This window comes from Ochotona curzoniae, unplaced genomic scaffold, assembly GCF_017591425.1.
Source record: "Ochotona curzoniae isolate NIBS_2020 unplaced genomic scaffold, NIBS_Ocur_1.0 scaffold_3208, whole genome shotgun sequence".
NCBI lineage: Eukaryota > Metazoa > Chordata > Mammalia > Lagomorpha > Ochotonidae > Ochotona > Ochotona curzoniae.
In genome coordinates this window covers 60392851-60416730 of record NW_024467106.1, presented here as the reverse complement: position 1 = coordinate 60416730, position 23880 = coordinate 60392851, and the positions used below count along the sequence as shown (strand labels likewise).

The 23880-nt window shown below is 43.2% G+C and overlaps 1 protein-coding gene across 1 annotated transcript in view; it reads left to right on the top strand.

The window, feature by feature from the left end:
* The window catches only part of PTPDC1 (protein tyrosine phosphatase domain containing 1), a 69986-nt gene that overhangs the window by 12675 nt on the left and 33431 nt on the right, over window positions 1-23880 (top strand). Inside the window, exon 2 of the mRNA XM_040963090.1 lies at window positions 16880-16967. Within this exon, the coding sequence (XP_040819024.1) occupies window positions 16886-16967 (82 nt within the window). The 5' untranslated portion in view covers window positions 16880-16885. The remainder of the gene's footprint in view (window positions 1-16879; window positions 16968-23880) is intronic.

The window sequence follows — 23880 nt, the reverse complement described above, 5'->3', positions numbered from 1 at the left end:
GTTTTGTTTAATCTAGCTTGTTGAAATGGAAGCTTACATTACTGATTTTAGATTTTTTTCTTTTCTAAACTTTGACTTAATAGTATAAATTTCTCTGTAAGCATTACTCTTGTTTTATCTCCTACATTTTGATTTTGCATTTGGGAATTTTTAAATTTATATTTTATCTTATCTTTATTGGAAAGTATGATATACAAAGAAAAGGAGAGACAGAGAGCAAGATCTTCCGTCCGTTGACTCACTCCTAAAATGGCCACAACAGCTGGAGCCAAGCCAATCCGAAGCGAGGTGCCAGGAGCTTCTTCTGGGTCTCCCAAACGGGTGAAGGTCCCAAGGCTTTGGCGCATCCTCTGTTGCTTTTCCAGGTCACAAGCAGGGAGCTGGATGGGAAGTGGGGTGGCCGGGATTAGAACTGGCACCCACATGGGATCCTGGCATGTGCAAGGCAAGGACTTTGGCCACTAGGCTACTGAGCTGGGACCAGGAATTATTTTTAGTTGTAGTAAAATATGCATATTTTGCCATCTTGGGGCCAGTGCTTAGCCTAGTAGTCGAGATACCAGTTAAGATGCCGCATCCCATGCTGAAGTGCCTGGCTGTAATCCTGCTGCAGCTTCTGTTGCCAGCCCTACTGTCTGGATTCTGAGGGACAAGTGAGGGTGTCCTGCCAGTATTGAACACCTGAAGCACACCAGGCTCCTGGCTTTGTCTTGGCCATTTTCACCTAATGTTGACGTTTGAGGAGTAAACCAGTGGCGGGACCTCGATGTTCTCTGCCTTCTCTCTCTCTTTCAAATAAATTTTAAAGAAAAAAAATAATTATTTTGGTGCACAATGTTTTCAAATCATTGCATAGGTTGTGTGTGTAGGGGTGTGTGTGTGTGTGTGTGTGTATTACACATTTTACATGGCAGTCTCTTGTATGCATGAGTTTTGAGGGTTTTTTTAAATACCAAAATCAATTTACCTCTTAATTCCATTTTTTGCAAATTGAATTTTTTTTAAATGCAGAGTTATAGGGAAAGAAGGAGAAATGGAGAGAGAGAGAGATCTCATCCCCCAGTTCACTCCCCAAATGATCACAATGGCTAGAGTTGGGCCCGTCCAAAGCTGGGATCCAGGAGCTTCTTCCAGAGCTCCCACATGAGAACAAGGATCCAACCACTTGGGCCATCCACTTTTGTTTTCCTTCAGAGCATTTGCATTGAGCTGGTTGGGAAGTGGAGCAGCTGGGACACAGACAAGCACCCATATGGGATCTGGTGCACGGTAGGCAAGTATTTAGCCAGTTGAGCCGCTGCACTGGGCCCAGCATATATTTTTAAATGATGAAATCGGCAGGGCTTCTGCTGAAATGTTGTTTTGCCCTGATCTGCAGCTGGTCTCCTGAGAGCCTTGAAGCTTTCCCTAAGGTGTGTTTAAAGTGTGAGATCACAGAAGCCCATGAAAATTAGAAGTGAAGTGGGAGAACTAGTGTGATTTTAGGGTGGCACCGAATTCTGTCTTTGAGGACTAATGTGGCTAAATGCTGCAGAGATCTGAGAAAGGAAAAGGCATTTTTTTTTAAAAGATTTATTTTTATTATTTTCTCATTGGAAAGGCGGATATACAGAGAGGAGAGACAGAGAGGAAGATCTTCCGTCCGATGATTCACTCCCCAAGTGAGCGCAACGGGCCGATACTATGCCGATCCGAAGCCAGGAGCCTCTTCCGGGTCTCCCACAGGGGTGCAGGTTCCCAAAGCCTTGGGCCATCCTCGACTGCTTTCCCAGGCCACAGGCAGGGAGCTGGAAGGGAAGCGGGGCTGCCGGGATTAGAACCTGTGCCCATATGGGATCCCGGGCGTGCAAGGCGAGGACCTTTAACCACTTGCGCCACTGCGCCGGGCCCGGAAAAGGCATTTTTAAAACAGTGGCTGACTACCTGGGAGGGAATATTAGAAAAGAGATTTCATAAAGTTGTCACCCCTTGAAGGTTGCAGATTCAGAAATGAAGACTTTTCCGTTTGAAGGAGCTCTGCTTCAGTTTTGTTTAATAAGGGATCAATAGATTGCTTTAATTCTTTAAGGACAGAATACAACCAATGCATAAAAAGCTAAGTTTTTTTAAAAAAAAATAATATTTGAACCATTTAGACCTAGTAAATCCTCACTTAGCCTACATGGATAAAATATGTAATTGGCATCTGAGAAGGCACCCTAAGGAAGAGAAAATTTAGGGCTGAGTGTTGAAGTTTTTTCATCATGTATATTTGGCTAAAGAAAAAAGATCCACCCTTCAAGGAATTAGAAAGAACACAGCTGTCGGCTGAAAAATGAGTAAGAAGTTAGGGATATACATGTGATCAGGAAAATGCCCAGCACGATGCTCTTCTGGACATGTGGAAGGTTCCCACATGGTTATAAACTCGTAGGAATAACCCCGAGACAGCTAAAGTACGTGACTCTTTCTACTTAAACTGATGAAAAGGTCAAAGTTTAAAGCGAGTAAGTGGTAGGTGATTGTGTTGGCCCTGCAGCTGCCTCTACGGAATGTCCATTCCTGTTTCCATCCAACAGATACCGAGTACCTACTAGTGTCAAGCACTGTTTTAGGGTTTGGAACTGTGACTGGTAAAGCAGTCAAAAGAAAAAGACTCTCTGGACTCTTTTTACAGTACAGTGGGGGAGCCAGACAAGTAGCAGAACAAATAAGTAAATTAAAGGAAGCATTTGATGTGCTTTCCTTATATTCTACAGAGAAAGGTGAAATGAGGGGTTGTTTGCATTTTAGTTGGCTGGCATGGAGGGTTTTGAAGAGCAGAGTGACAGCAGTAGCTGACATCACAAGATCACTCTGGCTGCCATAGTGAGAGTAGAACAAGGCATTGTGGCACCTCTAAAATGACCCTGCGGGGTGGACTCTGAATCCCAGACGTCAGTAAATGTCACTGCTCTACTGAACATGTGTTTAGGTTTTCTAATCCTGCATTTGGAACATCTGTATCCCTATTTCCATTGGGAGTATAGAGGCTAAAACACACACAGGGGCTGTCTTCTTGAGTTTGTTCCTTGGGGCAGCAGAGAATGAAGGATCAGCAGCTCACCCACACAAAGCGAAAGACATGTCCCAGCTGCTTCACTTCCCATCCGGATCCTTACTTACGACCTGGGAAAGTGGCAGAGGATGACCCAAAGCCTTAGGACTCTTCACCCACGTGGGAGACCTGGAGGGGGCTCTTGACTCCTGGTCCCTAACTTCAGATTGTCTCAGCTCTGGCTGTTGTAACCATTTGGAACATAAGCTGAGCAGATGGAAAATTTTTCCTTCTCTCTGTAAATCTGCCTTTCCAATAAAAATGAAACCTAGAGAAAATGACCTGGAATGAAAATTCATAATACAGATTATTTTTTGGGTTGCACATACATTATCTGAAAATCTGAATTCCAAAACATTGCAAAATATGAAAATTTTTGAGAATGTACGTGATTCCACAGGTAGAAAATCATGAGCTGTTTCGTGTACAGACTTTTATTAAAACTGTTATATCAAGTTACCTTTAGACTATATGTATAAGGGGTTTTTTTTATTTAAATGAAGTTTAGACTTCAGTCCCAACCTCAGGATGTCTCATTATTTATTTGCAAATAAACCAAAAGCACTTCTGGTCTTAAGCATTTAGGATGAGAAATACTGGACCTTACTTCTCCAGACTGAGCCAGTTTTGAGAGTGGAATTTGCATTTCTGCAAGCACTGGAGTAATCCTGGTGCATTCCAAAGTCAGTGTGGGAGCTGGGAGAGTCTGGGAAGGATTACGCCACTCTGACCTCCCAGGCATTGCTTATTGCAGCTCTCCACAAATTCTCTCCAAAAAATACACATGGAGATTTTGGCAGAACACCATGTGTCTGGAAAATGGAAGGGAATGCAGTGACCTCAGAATGCTCCGGTTTGTCTCAGAACCCAGGCTCTCGTGTGAAACGACTTGCTTATGAAGTAGAACGTTATGCTGAAGTCCTGCTTCGTGACTGCTGCTCTTAGCCGTGTGAGTAATAGTTCATCGCTGCACTGACGTTTTCAGCATTAGGTACTAATTAGCCAACGTGTGACTAATTCTAAACAACTGAGTCATTTTGGGGGCTTCTGGGGATAAAAACAAACTGTATGATAGAGTGGGCAAAAGATCTATCGTTGGCAACAGGAAATGAAAGGACACGATGTGTAATCGTGCAGTGAAGTGGGAGGATTCCTAGCCACACCATTCTCTTCTGACTCAACAGCCAGGCATATAAAATCAGTGTGGTTGTGAAGGCTGGTGATGTTTTCCTCACTCCTCCTGAGAAGCTCAACTACTGCTGTGAGGACAACGGGGCAGGCAGGGGCTGGAAGCCTTTGTACATTCTTTTAAACAGAAGAGGAAGATGAAGTCATTGCCGACTAAGACCGGAAAGAAACCAAAAATTATGCCTAATACTGGTTTGCCAATGAAAACAGCAAGCATTTATTGGGTACCTATCTGTCAGACAGTGTGCTGGAAGTATCAACACACACACACGCATACACACATTCTCTCGTTCTCTTCCTCTCCTTTTGTACTAGAAACACACATATTCATCCTCACAACAACCCAAGAAAGTAGATACTGAAATAATCATTTTACAAAAGAAAAAAGAAGAAACTGAATTTCGGAACAGTTTCAATAGCTGACAGTAAACAAAATCAAGATTTCACAGAGAGCTTCTGGGTCTAAAATACAGTTCACATGCTTTGTCTATAACTGGATCAGCAGTTGAATATGATCTATGTAAGTGAATGTTTTATACCAAGGCAGTACACAATGGGTTTTCCTGGACTTCAGTTATTTAAAGATAATCAGGAGGTATTCATACTTCCTACCAAGATGAAATAAGACCAAACTTACCCTTCCACCTTACACAACTGGAAAATTGGGCTACCTCTTTAAAAATAGACTTTGGAAGTCAGGATCTCCATCTCAGAAGAGAAATGAGCATGTTGAGTCTGCAGTTGTGCCAGTTGTCTGCCTGGGGGCAGTTTTCAGGCCTCTGTGCAGAACAGGGGCTTGGCAGGGCTCACCTGAGCGGAGCAGGGCTCAGTGCTGTCAGGGCAGTTGTAATGTGCACAGTAGGGTCTTGGCAAGAAGCGAGAAACAGCCAATGTTCCAAGGTGTGAAGCAGATGCCCGCAGCTTTCCTACTGATCTGTGCAAACTGAAGCCTGGAAAAGACACAGAAGAGGAGTCAACAGAACTGTTTCAGGTCTTCCAGAAGGCTGGTGGTACTTCATGCTCCCACCAACCTCACTGGAATGACCTCACGATGCCCAGTGCAGCAGGGGGAGTCCTTAGGAAGCAATATGGGTTGCTTTGGAGCTGCCCTAACACAGCTTGAAAAGCAGGTCTGAGAAAGATCCAACAGACTCCAAAAAACTATTCCACTAAGACAAGAAAAGGAAGACCGCAGTGGGGAGCTGCGGAGTAAGTAGTGTGGCTTTCCTAGAATAGAAGGGATTAAGTAAGGTAAGAGGAGCAAAGAATTGCTCATGTTCAGGCAAGAGCGAAGCTGAGGCAAGTAGACTTTGAGATGAAGGCATGTGACTGGCAGGCACAAGCGAGTGGCAAGGGGGAGGAGCTGTGGTGTGCTCCTGAGGACTACACACAGTTAGAGCTGGTACCCTGCAGAGAGAGAGAGCCCACTTGGTGTTACAGTGTACACACTTGGGAAGGTCCTGAAATCCTTTGTTTACTAGGCTACATGTTTTATTATGTCTTTGGAAATTGGCAATTTAACATGTCGTTCAATTCAGGCAATGAGACCACTAAAAAAGTTCCTGTTCGGCTGTTTCCCCCAGGTTAGAATCACTTTTTCATTAAAAGAGTGTGTTCATGCTGTTTAATGTAAACAGTATGGAAATTCACAATTGTAGCAAATTTATAAATAAACTTAATTTTTCTATTTTCAAAGATTAAATTTTATAGTTCTTTTAGGAAATGTGGGGCATTCTTTGAAGTGGACATCCATCAGAATGGGCAGGACATCCATCAGAATGGGCAGGACATCCATCAGAATGGATAGGAACCTTGGCAGAATCTGAGAGTGGGCAAAGCAAGGATATATGATTTAATGGAGAGAATCAGACTGGGCTTACAAGGGAATGGGGCCCAGTTCTTCCTGTCATTTCTGCTTCCCCTCCCTCTCCTACTTCCCCAGGACAAAGGTAGTCAGCCTAGGCAGAAGAGGAACTTTCCCTTAGGATATTTTCCTTAGGCGAAGACTGTGAAGGTTTTATTGCCCAGTGTTATCAGGTGGAGTAACCAGTTAGTTGCTGGTCAGAGAAGGAGGTCTTGGGAGCTTTCCTTGGTGAGGACAGGGGAGGCCAAGACTGTTGTAGCATGACGTACTGCACTGCTTCCAAAGTGTGCTTCCAAGGCTCTTAAATTACTCTGAAGAAATTTTTCTTTTCCTTCCCTTTCCTACCCAAGAGCTGATTTCTGACTTCCTACCTAACATTCGCCCTGCACCAAGAGAAGTTACCCAACATCTTTTTCTTAACTTTTTATAGATATATTTTCATTAGAAAATCAATGGCTTGAGATGAGCTGATCCAAAGCTGGGAGAGAGGAGCAGCTGGGATTCGAACCAGTGTCAATATGGGATGCTGGCATCAAAGGCAAAAGCTTAGCCTACTTCACCATGTTGCCAGCCCCAGTTACCCACAATGTTATGAGGATAGAATGGATAAAAGGCCTCAATTTCTATTTCTTTTTCCAGCTGGCAAATAGTCACAGAGCTGCTCATGGATATTCTCTTGCTATTTGGTGTACGGTGTTTGAGGGTAGCCTTGGAGAAAGACTGTCCCGCTTGGTTCAGAGGGCTGGTCATATTGTCAGATGGACAGCCTGGAAGCCCTGGATCACAACCATCTGGAGTTATATGATTGTATACTTTTTATTTTGTTAGAGATAAAACAATCAAGGACATTAAAGCACATGACCTAAAGAGAAGCAAAAGGAATATGGAAGCTGTATGGCCAAGGAAGCCATCCAGTTCCTGTCTGGATGCTTGTTCAGGTGTCCCAGCCTTGTTTGGCCTGGTTTTGCAGTTTTATGGCCTTGTCCTAGAAAGTATGAACAGAGGGGCTGATGCTGTGCTGTAGCAGGTAAAACAACCGCCCGCATCCCTCACATCCCACATGGGTGCTGGTTCAAGTCTCTGTTGCTTTGCTTCCAATCTAGCTTCCTGCTACTGTGCCTGAAAAGCAGTGGAAGATGGCCCAAGTGCTTGACCATTGTACTCACATGGGAGACCTGAAAGAAACTCCTGGCTCCTGGCTATGGACCAGCCCTCCTATGGGTATTGTGGCCCATTTGGGGAGTGAACGAGTAGATGGAAGATCTCTCTGTCACCTTTCCTCTAACTTTATCTTTCAAATAAATAAATAAATCTTCCAGAAAACCTTTTAAAATGAAAAAAGAATGTATGAATGTGATTTTATAAATGCTTAGTTTGGCCTCAAAACATTTCTGGAGCAGATGCCCCCTTGTGTAGCAGTTAGCATGTTTAGGAACTGCCTGGTTTAAAGGACTAGATTTAGCAATCCTGTTGTGGGGGCCTTAGTCATGGCAGATTTTCATGGGTTTTTGTTTTTGTTTCTCCCAAAAGGAGAGTTTTGAGGGGAAGGTTGTTTGGGCTCATCGTTGAGTCTGATGTGGGCACTTTGCTGTTTTCCTATACCTAGGACCTTAATAACGTGTTAGGAAATGCCAGGGCATCTTAAGGTTGCAGAAATGGGAATTGACTGCATGGCCTGTGGCCTGTCTGGGTCTGCTCTTCTCTTCCAAGGGGTGAGGATAAGCTTAATATAGCTTTCTGGTAGACAAGCTGTGCTTCCTACCCCCATATAGCTACATTGTGCTAAGAAGTTAAGGGTGTTAGTTAAGCACAAGACAAGTTTTGAACTGGGGAACAGATTAATAGTAAATGTTCTGCATTCTGGATTATTTTACACACCTATCAAGAGGCAGGCTGTTTAAGTCATCTGTGAGGGCCTGCCCAAATTAGGTATAGGGCTTTCTAAGATAGCTGGTACTCCAAACTCTTTTTTTTTTTTTTAACTCACCTAAAAGCAAATAGGAATTCACAGGAAGTTGGGGGTGGCTAGACATAATAATTTCATTGGCTTTAAGGCCTGGCCAGGTGCATATGAGGTCCAGCCTTATCTGTTGCCTCACATGGGGTGAAGAGACTTTACAAGGGAGGTGTGATCCTTCTTAAGGCGGTACTCTATTGATTCCTGGCTGAGTTAAGAGGCAGGTTGGAAAGTGGACCGTCTTTAAGTCTGTAACTATTACAGTTTATCCACCTGCAATGAAGAGAACAGTTACCACCTTAGGTTAGGAAACATTAGGGCCCAGTGTGGTAGCTTAGCCGCTAAAGTCCTTGCCTTGAATGCACCAGGATCCCATATGGGCGCCTGTTCTAATCCCGGTGGCCTCACTGCCCATCCAGCTCCCTACTTGTGGCCTGGGAAAGCAGTTGAGGACAGCTCAAAGCCTTGGAACCCTACACCCGCGTGGGAGACCTGGAAGAAGCTCTAGGCTCCTGGCTTCAGATTGGCTCAGTTCTGGCCATTGTAGCCACTCGGGGGAGTGAATCATTGGATGGAAGATCTTCCTCTCTGTCTTTCCTCCTCTCTGTATATCTAACTTTGCAATGAAAATAAGTAAGCCTTTAAAAAAAGAATAGGAAACATTAAATTGGGATTTATGTCTTGAGTTGGAGACAAGTTTTCTTATTGTCACTTTGCAGTCAGAGAAGATAAAGGTAAGGGGTGAGCATTTAGGGCAGCGATTAACATGTCCTTGGAACTGCCCACATCCCACCCATATCCAAATTTCTGAGTTGGCTTCTTCACTTTGCTCCTGATTCTAGCTATGCTAATTGCAACCTGTGAGGCAGTGGTGACAGCTCAAGCAGTTGAGTCCCTACCACCCATGCAGGAGACCCAGGTTGAATTTCTGGTTCCAGAATATGACTTGGTCCCACCCTGGCTGTTGCAGACATTTGAAAAGTGAACCAGTTTATGGGAATTCTACCCTTTCTGCCTTTCAGGTAAAAATTGATTTCTTAAAAATGCCTAGGAATTAAGCTAACTAAATATGTGAAAGACCTCTATGATGAAAACTATAAAACATTAAAAAAGGAAATAGAAGAAGACCTTGAAAAATGGAGAACCTTACCATATTCCTGGATTGGGAGTATCAGTATGGACCAATATGGTCAAAATAACCATATTACTGATTCAGTGCAATCCCAATCAAAATCCCAACAACATTCTTCTCAGAAATGGAAGAGATGATACAAAAAAAAAAAGTTCATCTGGAATCACAAAAGACCATGAATAGCCAAAGCTATCTTGGAAAATAGAAACCAGGCTGGAGGAATCACAATTCCAGACCTCAAGACATACTACAGAGCAGTGGTTATCAAAACAGTCTGGTACTGGTACTGAAACAGAGAAGAAGATCAGTGGAACAGAATAGAAACACCAGAAGGGAGCCCACACAGGTATAGTCAACTCAGCTTTGACAAGAAAACTGAAAACAATTCAGGCAAAAATCCTGGACTATTCAACAAGTGCTGTTGGGACAACTGGATAGCAGCTTGCAGAATTCAGAAGCAAGACTCACACCTGTCACATTATAAGAAAATTAGCTCTAAATGGACCAAGGACCTAAATTTACACCCAGAAACCATCAAACTACTAAAGGAAAACATAGGAAACACACTCCAAGGTCTAAGAACAGGGAAAGACTTCTTAGAAAAGATGCCAAAAGCACAGTCAAACAAAGCCAAAATGAACAAATGGGACTACATCAAACTAAAAAGCTCCTGTACAGCAAGGGAAACAATTACATAAGTGAAGAAGCAACCAACAGAATGGGAGAAAATTTTTGTACACTACACAAGTGATAGGGGACTAATATATAGGATTTATAAAGAACTTCAGAAACTCAGGGACAGCAAAAAACAAACAAAACAAACAAAAACCAAAAAACACAACCCTGTAACAAAATGGGCAAAGGAAATGAACTGACATTTTTCAAAAGAACAGATTCAAATGGCTAATAGACATATGAGAAGATGCTCAGGCTCCCTAGCCAAGAGAGAGATACAAACGAAAACCACATTGAGATACCACCTAGCTCCAGTGAGACTGGCCTATATTCAGAACTCAACTAACAACACCTGCTGGCAGGGATGTGGGGAGAAAGGCACCCTCCTTCGCTGCTGGTGGGAGTGTAGGCTAGTACAACCACTGTGGAAATCAGTATGGAGAGTGCTTGGAAAATTGCAAATAAAACTGCCATATGACCCAGCTATCCCACTTCTAGGAATATACCCAATAGAAATGAAATCTGCATATGAGAAGGGGATGTGTAATCCTATATTTGCAGCAGCACAATCCACAATAGCAAAGACATGGAAACAATCTAGATGTGTGTCCAAGGAAGAGTGGTTAAAGAAGCTGTGGTACATCTACTCCATGGAATATTATTCAGCTATTAAAAAGAATGAAATTGTACCTTTTACAACCAGATGGTCCCAACTAGAGACCATCACGCTCAGTGAAATGAGTCAATCACAAAAGAACAAATACCGTATGTTCTGTTTTATATAAGGAAACCAACATGGAAAGTGTAACTCCAATAATCCAATCCATACTGTTTTTTGGTCATTTGCTTTTTTGGCTGTATCCCATGTGTTTTGATATTTTTTTATTTCAGTTTTATTCCAAACAATTCCTTTCTCTTGTCGAATTCATCACTGGCTCATGGATTACATGGTGGCATCATTTTTCCCAAGAGACTCTTGTGTTTCCTTTTTGTCACTCATGTGTTGGTTACTCAGTGGCCCGTTTTTTCATGGTGCTGTAATTTGTTGTTGTTGTTGTCGTCGCTGTTCTAACTCATACAAGTTGTTTACCTGGTTTCATGGCTTCTCAATTATGGAAATGTATAGTGATGGAGAACTGGGGTGTATCATACACAGATGTGGGGGAATGAATAATGGAACTTGCATCCCTGCATCTAGATGAAAGAAGGATTCCCAATGAAACTGTTGGGCATGTGTAGACAATGGGATGCTGGACTGTCTGACATTGTCTGTACCAACAATGTCGGGGTACACTTAAATAAGAGACTGACAGAATTATGATTCCTTATGAAGGACTACACTATTGTAGTAAAATGGGGAGACTCTGTAGGGGTGGGAGTTTCAGGAGGACTCAGCCTATATGAAATTGTACCACATAATTCAGAATTCAAAATAAAATACATTTTAAAAAATTGATTTTTCAAAAAGTTAAAATCTTATTACAATGAAAAAAGTTAAGACTGCTAGACAGTACAGTATTACCATAATTAACATGATTAATAAAATTTGCCACATATATGGTGAGAAATTGATATATATGATGTTGACTATGATGATAAGGAATTGACATATGTATAGAAAGAAGCTAATGTCCCAATAGGAAAGAAAGATGAAGCTCTATAGCAGTTTGTTAACAGAAAATTCATTAAAAAAAAAACCTGAAAAACTACTATTTGATTTAAGAAATGCAAACTAAAACAATGAGATCATTCTGTTAAGAATGTTTAAAAAGCTTAGCATTAATGAGGTTGAGACAGAAGATTAACCTTTTAGTATCTTAAAAGTTGTTAACTAGCTACAGGATTAGGGCATACAGGGTTAGTATTGAGAATAGCAGTTTTGCAAACTGGTCAGGATCTCTGAGCAACAATACACACCTCCCAGAGTGATTCTCTGAGAGCAAACAGATTGGGTAAAGCAAAACACACAGTGTAAACCTTGGTACAAGTGCACAATCAATTGAAAAGATCCTGCAAAATTACTTAAAGTAAATAAAAAAGGCCTGTTCCAAAGCCACATCTTTGCACACTCTTGGTACACCAAAGGAAACAAACAAACAAAAAACAACCAAGCACCTCCTGCCACTTCCCTGTTACAGGGCTCAGACTGGTATCAGGCTTCTTGTTGGTATTGTTGCTTGCTGGGACACTACAGAGTGTGTCCTAAAAAATTGTTCCATGGTTAGGGCTTTTAACCTGTAATTCTATAGGTAGCCAAATTATCAACTAAGTATGTGGATAAAATAGAGATTTAAAAATAATTTATTTTTATTTGAAAAGCAGATTTACAGGGAGGAGAGACTGATCTTCTATCCTCTGGATTCATTCTCGAAGTGGCCACAACGTCCAGAGCTGAGATGTTGGAAGCCCTCATATGGGTGCAGGAGCCCAAAGCTTGAGCCACCCTCTGCTGCTTTCCCAGGCCATAGGGAGATAGCTGGAGTGGAAGTGGAATAGCCAGGACGTGAACCGGGGCTTACATGAAACGCTGATACCACAGCCTACTACGCTGTGAGATGTTTTTTTAAAGGGGCAGGCATTGGCATAGCAGTTAAGATGCTGATTGGGAAACCCAAATCCCATATAATAATGCCTACAGACCAGCTCTCAATTCCAGTTTCCTGTGTGTATCCTGGGAAACAGCAGTTGATGGGGGAACTGACTGGAGCCCTGCCTCAGTTCCTAGACCTGGATGGAGTTCCCAGCTTCAGCTGTTGCTGGTCAGTGGACCAGCAGCGGGGAGGTTTCTGTCTCTCTTCTCTTCCTTTCCGCATTGCAAATGCATTAAATAATTCCTTAAAAATTCTTTTAAAAATGAAAAGATTTTGGGCCCGGTGCGGTAGCTGAATGGCTAAAGTCCTCACTTTACAAGCGCACCGGGATCCCATTTGGACACGTCCAATCCTAATCCCGGATGCCCCACTTCCCATACAGCTCCCTGCTTGTGGCCTGAGAAAGCAGTCGAGGATGGGCCAAAGCCTTGGGATCCTAAACCCACGTGGGAGACCTGTAAGAACTCCTGGCTCCTGGCTTCGAATCAGCTGAGCTCAGCCATTGCAGTCAGTTGGGGAGTGAATCAACGGTCAAAGATCTTTCTCTGTCTCTCTTCCTCTGTATATCTGACTTTCTGATAAAAAATAAAATCTTAAAAAAATTAATATTTTAAGTTGTCTTCCATTCAGTCTTTAAGGAAAAAATTACTTGAGAGTAAATCGCAGATCTGGAACAGAATCCAAGCAAAGGTAATCCCCACACAGGGCTACAGTTAAATGAAAATTGGGGCGGGGCCAGGCCTGGCACATGGCATATCAGGCTAATCCTAATCCTGCAGCAACTCATCCCATAGTTTATATCCTATTGCTCCACTTCCCATCCAGCTTCCTGCTTGTGCCCTAGGAAAGCAAAAGAGCATGGCTCAAGTCCTTGGAACCGTGCACCCACATGGGAGACCCGAAGCAAGCTCCTGGCTCCTGTCTTCCAACATCCCAGTTCTGGCTGTTGTGGCCATTTAGGGGCATGAACCAGTGGATGGAAGATGTCTGTCTCCCTCTGTTTATCTCTCCCTTTATAAATTCATACACGGAATGAAGGGGACATGATCAACAGCATTAGAGCTATGGGAGGAAGGAAGCTTTTTCTGTGTGGGCAGAAATTGGAGGAGTGGGTGGAAATTACAGAGTGACAGTATTATAAAGAGCCTCCCAGCTACCATGCCTGTGTGTGCATCTCGTTGTGGTCATTCACACAGAATTTGATTTCTAGGAGACGAATTCTTATGTTAGTCCTCAGTTATTAATATTTGTATTCTTTGTAACCCATAAGGGTACAGTTACTTCGACACTTTAAGGGAAAAAAAAGATTTGTTGGAAAAGCAGTTACAGAGAGAGGGAGGGGACATCTGCTGGTGTACTCCACAGATGGCTGCAGTGGCCGAGGGTGAGCCAGCTTAAACCCAGGAGCCAATGGCTTAATCCAAGTCTCCCACATGGGTCCAGGGGCCAAAAACCTTGGTAGGGAGCCAGTACTCTCATTGGTTCCCACATAGGATTTTGGCATCATGGGCAACAGCTTACCACTGTACCAAAATTCAGTACTTTTTTAGTAGTTGTGTTTTTCGTGATCTTCAGGGCTTTGGGATAAATAAGAACTGAGTTAAGACTAAGGACTGCATTCCAATGATCTGTTTAGTTCAACAGATACGTTGTGAGCCTCTCTAATACAGACTGCTCCTTCTCTGGAAACAAGGAGACAAGCAGCCATGACTCCTCACCTCAGGACCCCATCATCTGCGAGGGAGACAGGGGAAAGCCCACACACAAAGTGGTGTTGGTGTTAGCTCACTGGCACCAAGTTGTCACCAGCATGGTGTATCATCTTGCACAAGTACCTCTTCTGGGCCATGGTTCATAACCCCTCATCTACCCCAGAACCAAAGGGAATGGCGTTTGGTCTGGTGGCTGAGATGTCCATTAAGACTCACGTGTACTAAGTACACTGCTGGACTCCAGCTTCCCGCTGGTGGGCATGCTCTGGGGGAGCCCTGTGATGGCTCACGTGGCTAAGTCCTTGCCACTTCATATGGGAGCCTTGAATTGCATTCAGACTCCCAGATTCAGCCCCAGCTATTGGCAGTTGAGGGTGTATATGGAGGAGTGAGGAAGTGGAACTCTGTTACTCTACTTCTGAAATTATATTTTAAAAAAAGTTTGTGAAATAACCAGGGCTAGAATTCCAGCTGCTCCAAAATTCCAGGACTCTAATTGCTGTATGTAGAACATTATTTTTGAATTCCACTTTCCACAAACTTTTAAAAATTGTTCTCATATGATGATAATTTTTCGCTCATCAAAATATCTTTGGGAGGCTTGGCGCAGTAGCCTAGTGGCTAAAGTCCTTGCCTTGCACGTGCCGGGATCCCATATGTGTGCCGGATCCTGTCCCATCAGCCCCCCTTCCCATTCAGCTCACTGCTGCTGGCCTGGGAGGGCAGTCGAGGATGACCCAAAGCTTTGGGACCCTGCACCCACATGGGAGACCCAGAGGAGGCTCTGGTTTCTGGCTTCAGATCAGCTCAGCTCCAACTATTGTGGCCACTTGGGGAGTAAACCAATGGGCAGAAGATCTTTCTCTGCCTCTTCTCTCTGTGTATCTGACTTTCCAATAAAAATAAATAAATCTAAATGTATATGTGTAATGTTTTGAGAGAACAGTCCAGACTTAGGAAAGTCATAACGTGAGAATGTTTGATGTTTGCTAATGAGTTTCCTTGAACAGCTTGTTTCATCAGTGTCTGCTCGATGCCTTTTTATCATATTCCTTTGAAAGGCTAGGCACATCATAAAGGTTTGCATTAATTTGTCATACTCAATTTGTGACAATATTAATATTGCAGAAAGCATTATTTTAAATGTATTATAGATCACTGCTGTGATTTAATTTCCGTATTTATTTTGAAAAACAGCTTCCTCAAATAGGGCTTTAGATTCATATTGGTACCCTTAGATCTACATTTAGGGTAGATGAGAAAAGCTTAATAAAATTTTATTTTATAAGGAATTTTAGTGAACTTACATTCTGGAAGAATTAGATTTGTGATTTTTTTTCTGACAAATGAAAAGATATTCCAAGAAAAATATTAATTAGAGCTGAATTGAATTACCACTGCTCATTTAATTGGTATAAGGTGCTTCAGCATATTTTTAGAGCCTTTAAAAAGTTAAAATCATGGGCCTAGCATGGTAGCCTAGTTCCTGAAGTCCTTGCTTTACACTCCCAGGATCCTATATGGGCGCCAGTTCTAATCCTGGCAACCCCGCTTTCACCCAGCGCCATGCGTGTGGCCTGAGAAAGCAGTAGGGGACAGTCCAAAGCCTTGGGACCCTGCACCCACATGGGAGACCTGGAAGAAGCTCCTGGTTCCTGGCTTCAAATTGAAGCAGCTCTGGCCACTGCAGCCACCTGGGGAGTGAATCAACAGATGGAAGACCTTCTTCTCTGTCTTTCCTCCTCTTTGTGTATCTGACTTTGCAATAAAAATAAAATAAATCTTTAAAAAATAAAATAAATGACTTTGCAAAGAGCTATGCTACGTTTATTAGGAAAGAAATCTTTAGAAATTGTGTAACTTTTTCCTGTGTCACGATGAACTCCATAAAAATTTTTGGATTATATGGTTGCGTTTATTAAAACAATTTTTTATAGTTTTGTGAAGTTTCACAACCTAATTTTTCATTATTTTCCTTGGTACTTACATTGAGTTGCAGTTAGTCTGTCAGTAACTACCGATTGAATTGCACATTTGTTTTCCTGGAAACTCAGAAATGTTGGCATCAACTTTATTAGAAGTCTGTTATACAATTGCATAGTAGCAAACAGCTGAACTGTAAAGAGGTGGCGTCAGCTGCTACCCTAGCATGCAGTGTGCCCAGGTACCCACTGATCTCACTCTCATGTCTACAATAACTGCTCCTGAGCCTAGTTCCTCCTGAAGCTGCATGCCCACTCAGGTGGGCAGCCCTCCTCGCGCCAGCCTGACTTGCGACTTTCAGCGCTCACTAGCGTTATTTATGTTGCCCTCTTGTCTTTAAATACATAGGAGAGAGTGTCTTATTTTCTCTGTACTGTCCTGGCTATCCCACTTATGCGAGTCATATGTTAATGGAAAGTGAAAACGTTTGCAGTTCAAAAACAAGAAATGAATCATGTATTTAACCCGATATTCAAAAGGACATTCCAATGTATAACCTGTAAAAATTGTTAGTAAGATAGCTTGTGTATTTTTTTTGTTCTAAATCTTCGGAATTTTCTTATACAGCACATCGCGGCCTGCCCCAGCCACATAAGCTAGTTACTGTAGTAGACAGACAGCAGAGATCTAGCCTCTTGTGAGTCGTTAGTGAAGAACACCCCACGGCAAACCTTAGAATAACTATTTTTTTTTCCCAACAGGCTGCCATGGCTGCAGGAGTCTTAGCTCCAGATGAACAACCGTATTCCACACTGGCGAATCACAGTGGATATGCTATGAACATGGAAGGTAACATCTCTAAATGCATTCTTCAGAACAGAATTTTTGTTTATTCGAAAAACTGTTTATTCGAGTGTCAGAGAAAGAAGAAGAGAGAAAGCACTCTTTGATTCCCTGGTTCACTTCCCAGATGCTGCCACAGCCAGGTCTGGACCAGGTCCATCCTGGAGACTGGTTTCTGCTGCTTGAGTGACACGGGCCTGCTTCCACTGCCTCTCAGGTGCATTAGAAGGAGGCTGGATTGCAGGAGGAGCAGCTGCCACTTCATGCTTAACCCACTGCAGTGCAATACAGAACTCCTTGAATGCATTTTCTGTCCCTCTAAGGAACTCGTGCTTTACATCAGTAGCTACATGAAAACACATGGAAGAAAAATCTTTGTTCATATTGGCATCTCAAGTTGCAGGTGCTACTTGCAGTCCTGTTTATTTCTGCATTCTTGTTTTGACCTGTTTTCAAAATTGTGGGCATTTGTCCTGGTAATTAAGATGCTCGCATCCCGTGACACAGTAGCTGGGTTTATGTCCTGGCCTCGGCTCCTGACCCCAGCTTCCTGCTAATGAAGACCCCCGGGGGTGGGGTGTCCCAGCAGCGATGGCTCTGGTGGTTGGGATTCTGGCAGCCACACAGGTGAGATTTCTATTTGGTTCCCAAGTTCTGGCTCTGGCTTCTGCACAGCCCTGGCCTTTGCAGTATTTGAGAAATGAACCAGCAGATGGAGCTCTCTCATTTTCTGTCTCTCCTCAAATAAACAAGATTTTTAAATTTAAAAAAGAACAACAACAGGGCCCAGCGACGTGGCCTAGCAGCTAAAGTCCTCACCTTGAGCGCGCCGGGATCCCATATGGGCACAGGTTCTAATCCCGGCCGCCCCACTTCCCATCCAGCTCCCTGCTTGTGGCCTGGGAAAGCAGTTGAGGATGGCCCAAAGCTTTGGGACCCTGCACCCTCGTGGGAGACTTGGGGGAAGAGGCTCCTGGCTCCCAGCTTCAGATCAGCGCAGCACCAGTCGTTGCGCTCACTTGGGGAGTGAATCATCGGACGGAAGATCTTCCTCTCTGTCTCTCCTCCTCTCTGTATATCTGACTTTGTAATGAAAATAAATAAATCTTTAAAAACAACAACAACAACAAACAGAAAACACCTGAATAACAACGTTTTCCTTTTCAGAAGAAATGCTGCAGAAGTGCTTGTCTCCTGCGTGATCATCTGACACTGAGATGGAGTGTGTATTTCTGCCATCGAACACCTACTTAGGAATCAGCCTTTCATTTCTTTCTCTAAATCACCGGCAAGTGTCACTTAGCACATTCAGAAGCCTTGTGCTGCTACTTTTCCTCTCGCTATTCTCCCCACAGTGTTTTGATTTTTCTGTGGCACCTGAGACAAGGAAGCATGCCGTAGCTTGAACTCTGCTGCCACACTTGTCCCGCGTTCTTTCTGTTGCAGTTCTGAGCTGAGTACCACGCAGATTCCCCCTGGGTGGTGCCGGCCTTGCTGCCACAGGCAGCGCTTGACAGTAAAAGTGTTGAATTCTTTTTCTTAGCAGTGTTCCCTACAATACTTTGTAACGTCCTGGTTCACTTTTGTCCTACTGTGTAGGGAACTTTGAAGAATTTCTTGCCCGTATGGATCACGGGCACCAGGAAGTGTGAGGGGTTAAGGGTCTGGCAGGAGGAATTGGAGCTTAGCACTGAGAGTGCTCAGTTCTGTCAGCTGTGTTCTTTTTTCATTTTATAACATCATTTCATAGGCTCTGATGTTCCCCCATGCCTTCCCCCCATGGTGGATTGTACCACCTTATTGCAGTATTACAGTTCAAATCCAGTCTTGTTTCTTTCAGTGCAAGCATGTGCCATGCATAGAGTCCAGCATCTTATTGTCCAGATCAATTCAACAGTTTCTTGGGGAGACCATCTCTGGTCTAAAGGCAGAGCTGGCAGAATATCGTTCCGACCAATTAAAAGCCATAAGATAACATGAACAACAGTTTACATTATGGAGTTAACTGGCATGATATTGAGTGACTGATATGTTAGAAAATGCAAGTTCTTAACCACATCCTGTGACTACTTCATTAACATTTTAATTTTAGTTTGTATACAACTGGCTTCTATCTACCTGAAAATGGCTATAGGGTACTATTCAGCTATCACATGTCTATTTTCATTTTAGTATTTACCAGTTTATTGTGTTGAAATATACTTTTTACTGAACTTGGCAGATTTTAGGATAGTCTAAACTGGCTTATAACTCAAAGGCTTATGTCAACAATTGAGGTGCAGATCAGTTTTAGGAAGGATGTGCAGAGAAATCCTCCATACTCTAGTTAGGAGTTATTAATTTTCGTGTCCTACCTAGTAAGGTATGTGTGAGTCCCCACTGATCGTTTCCTGTCTAGTTCTAAGCTTTCCTTGTTGTTCTCTATTCTAATTTTTTGTTCTTGTTTGTTTTGTTTTGGGGGGGGCGCCCGGGATGACCCTGATGGTCATTGCAAGAGAGGGTGGGGATCCAGAGTTGGAAATAAGTAAGGACCAGAGAAAGTTCCTCTTCCTGGTCTCGGAGGGAGTTTATTGTTCTTCTGTTTTTGCAGACTCCTGGCTGTTGTTCCGGTGACATTGGGCCCTGTGAGGAGGGATTTGGACTTCTTCCATCCCATGTGGGAGATTCAAATGGGAGTGGATGACCTTGGAGTACTCGGCCTCCAAAGGCACTCCAATTCCCTGTGGTCTCTTTGGCAGTTGGGATGTAGTCCTTGGTGAGGATCTGGGAGTCTCCAGGGTTGGAATACAAGCCTCCTCCTGTCCTCCTGCTCCACTCTGGGGTCCCCGCCCCTACCCTATGCATATGACCTCCTGTTAAGAGGTTGTCAGGATCACTCCTGTTACCCCCCCATGTCTTTATGGTTTTACCATTGTCTAATGCTATTCGAGGCTGTTGTCTATAAGTTACCTGTTATGTTCTTGATAGGTTATGCTTTACATCTGCCTCACACATTCTAGGGAGATGGAAGATTTCTCTGCTCTCCCGCCCCGTTACCGAGAAGCAAAATTGTATTAGGTTTTACAGTTCTTTGATGTAGATCATGAGCAGTCTGCCTCACATTGATTGCTGATTCATTGATTACATCACAATATGTTGTTGCATGAGATATAGGTTGTTAGAGGTTGAAGTAATACTACATTTCACAGGTACCATTTTTCAGATTGACAGCATTTCAACTTAAATTAAGGCAAACATGTGGTGTTCTGACTGGGCTCTGACCTCCCCAGCAGAGGGAGCCCTCTGTCTTCAGCAATTCACAATTCTCCATCTGTCTGCTGTGTGTGACTCTAGAATGTAAACACTACTGACAACTATCGTTTGTGGACACTTGTGCGTGCCAGCTGTAGTCTCTTGGTCTTAGAGAGAAGTGCTTCTAGAACAAATCCAATAATGGTGTCTGCTTGCTGCTTCCCTTGTAGGATCAGGTTAATTTTTCCCCTATGGAACACTCCAGTCAACAAGATAACAATCAGACAAATATTTTCCTTCTTCTACCTCCAGTACTGAAGACCTCGCCCATCTAAACTGTGCAGTGTCCCCTGGTTCCAGAGGTTTCCTATACCTTTTCAAATGCTCTCAGGAAGGGTGTACCACTTCACTTCTGAGCCCCGTAGATAAGCTGATGTTTTTACCTTTTCAAACACTATTAATTAAAACTTTTATTGTGGAATAACTACAGCTAATTTTAAAATAGGAAAATCTGGAAAAATAAAATTTATCTTGTATCTAATTTTCTTAAAATACATTTCATCGGGCCCAGCGGCGTGGCCTAGCTGCTAAAGTCCTCACCTTAAATGCACACCTGGGATCCCATATGGGTGCTGGTTCTAATCCTGGTCGCTCCACTTCCCATCCAGCTCCCTACTTGTGGCCTGGGAAAGCAGTCGAGGAAGGCCCAAGGCTTTGGGACACTACACTCGCGTGGGAGACCTGGAAAAGGTTCCTGGTTCCCGGCTTTGGATTGGCACAGCACCGGCCGTTGCAGTCCCTTGGGGAGTGAATCATCAGACAGAAGATCTTCTTCTCTGTCTCTCCTCCTCTCTGTATATCTAACTTTGTAATGAAAATAAAGAAATCTTTTTTAAAAATACATTTCATCTATAAAGATAGTCATGCTTTAGATTTGAGCATAGAAAATATTTTTAAATGTTGACTGATGGGGAAATTTAGTTTAAAGTACATAAATAAAATGTTTTTAAAGGAAAATAGGAAATTCATCAAGAACTAGTTGTAGAGACACAGCTGGATTTAAATCTTCGTTCTGGTTTCAAAAAGCACTTATAATGGGAAATTTCAAACATTACTGAAGCATAAAGATTTCATGTATATGTCATTCTACAGGAACACCCCATTGATCTGCTGTAATGTCTTCAGTAATGGGGTTCCTCACTCACTCCCCCACATTCACATTTTAAAGCAAATTCAAGGTTTTGGTTTGTTTTTTTAAGTGGTTGCATCATCATTATCATCATTTTATTATTAATTATTTTTAATATCTGAACAGTGTTCAAACTGCTGATTGTCTCATAGATGTGTACATGTGTGTTTATGGTATTTTTGCGTCAGAAGGTTCCTGGAGTGGGTGGCACTTTAGCATAGCTGCCTGGGCTGCCATCTGCAGTGCTGGACATCTCATCCTGCACCTGGCTGCTCTGCTTCGGATCCAGCTGCCCTTTAGTGAACCTGAGAAGGCGGCAGAGGGTGACCCATGTCTGTGGGCTCCTGAAGCCCTGGGGGGGGGGGGCCCTGGGTGAAGCTCCTAGCTTCATCTTGGCCTAACCTCAGCCATTGCAGCCACTGGGGAATGAATCAGAGAATGAAAGACACCTCCCCTCTCAATCCCACTTTCTCTCTGAAGCTTTGTTTTTCGAACATCTTTATGTATGAAGTGGATGCAGAAGAGGCCTGGACACCATACGTAGTTGCCGTACAGCTTACATTGCTTTCAAGCATGAATTGCCCTTCTCTTCCTCAGTCTGTTTGCAGATTTGGGTGCTTTGCCTTGCGTGGTTTGCAATGATGTGTTTTACTGACATGTGCCCCCTGTAAGTTGGTAGGCAGATGTAGAGTCTAATTCTAGTCAGACTTGCTTTTTTTTTTAATTGGCAAAGGTATTTTGTGAATGATGCCGTATTGCCCCACCAGGATGCCATGTTTCCTAGCCGTCTCAATTTTTGTGATGATGGTTTTGGAATTTACAGGAAAATTAGAAAATGCACATTGAGCCAGACTCCCAATCAAGATTTTTTTTTATTGGAAAAGAAGATTTATAGAGAGGAGAAACAGAGAGAAAGATCACCCACCTGCTGACTCACTCCCTAAGTGGCTACAATGGCTGCAGCTGAGCCAGTCCCAAAGCCAGGAGTCTCTAGTGGGTCTCCCATGTGGATGCAGGGTCCCAAGGCTTTGGGCCGTACTCGACTGCTTTCCCAGGCCACAGGCAGGGAGCTGGATGGGAAGCGGGGCTGCCGGGATTAGAACCTGTGCCCATATGGGATCCCAGGCGTGTAAGGCGAGGACCTTAACCACTGTGCCATCGCACCGGGCCCAAGGAGTATTTTCTTCTCACTTGTTCAATCAGTGATTTGTCCAGTGTGGATTGCTGTTTTACTCAATGGAAGGTAATTTTTTGCTGTTGTTTGATTTGATGTTTTGTATGTTTGGCTGGTAAGAACCCTTTCTGACTGTGGTGTCCTTTTGGTATAGCACCCAGTTCTTGGACTCCTCACTTTCTAACATAGCCAACTCGTCCACCTCATCTTGTTCTCCCTTATTCCCAAACTGAAATGAGCCTTATCTCCAAGGAGATCTGATTTCTTTTTAATGGGAAAGCAAATGATCTTCAAGAACCAAAATTTAGGCTTGCTCAATTCAACTGGGTTGTCACATTCTGAGTCTGCTCAGGGAACAAATCTAGGGAATACACTGCTGCTCCTGTAGTTCTGGGTTTCAGAGCAATTCCGACTTTGAGTTTTTTAGGTATACTTAACCAGTAAGGTCTATGCAGATGCTACAAAATCCAGAAAAGTATGAAGTCTCAAACACTTGTGACGTGTAACACTTCAGGTAAGGGTTCCCAGTGGATGAATCATCTCTCTCACTCTCTCTGTCTCTAATTGTGCCTCTCAAATTAAGTAAATAAATTAATAGGAAATGTGAACATGAACTCAGGGTTTTCTTTTTAAATGTATTTATTTATTCAAAAGGCATTATTACAGAGAGAGAAATAGATGAAAACCTCTGCCATCCACTTCCGAAAGGGTTGACGTGGCCAAGGCTGGGTCAGGCTGAAGCTGGCAGGCTGGCGCTCTGTCTGTGACTCTCGTGTGGCTCAGAGTAGTTGGGCCATGTCCCAAGAGCATCAGCAGGGAGCTGGATTGGAAGTGAAACAGCCAGAACTTGAACCCGGGCCGACACTGGGTGCCAACATAGCAGCTAGAGGTATAAACTGAAGGACCACAGTGCTGGCTGCAAGCTCAGGGTTCTCAGTGTAAGCTGACTGAAAAACAAATATACATGCAAAGTGAATCCATATGCATAGGCTGGGAATCCGTATGTGAGATGACTCGAAACGTAACAGTCCAGTAGAACTGAGCACACCTAAATCTTAGTTCTTTTTTTTTTTTAATTTATTTATTTTCATTGGACAGGCAGATTTACAGAGAAAAGGAGATATATAGAGAAGGACTTTTTTGGTAAAGATTTATTTTACTTTTATTCAAACACAGAAAGGGGAGAGATCGAGAGGAAGATCTTCCTTCTGTGAATTCACTCCCCAAGTGGCTGCAATGGCCGGAGCTGCTCCAATTCAAAGCCTGGAGCCAGGAACTTCTTCTGGGTCTCCCACGCAGTTGCAGGGTCCCAAATGCTTTGGCCT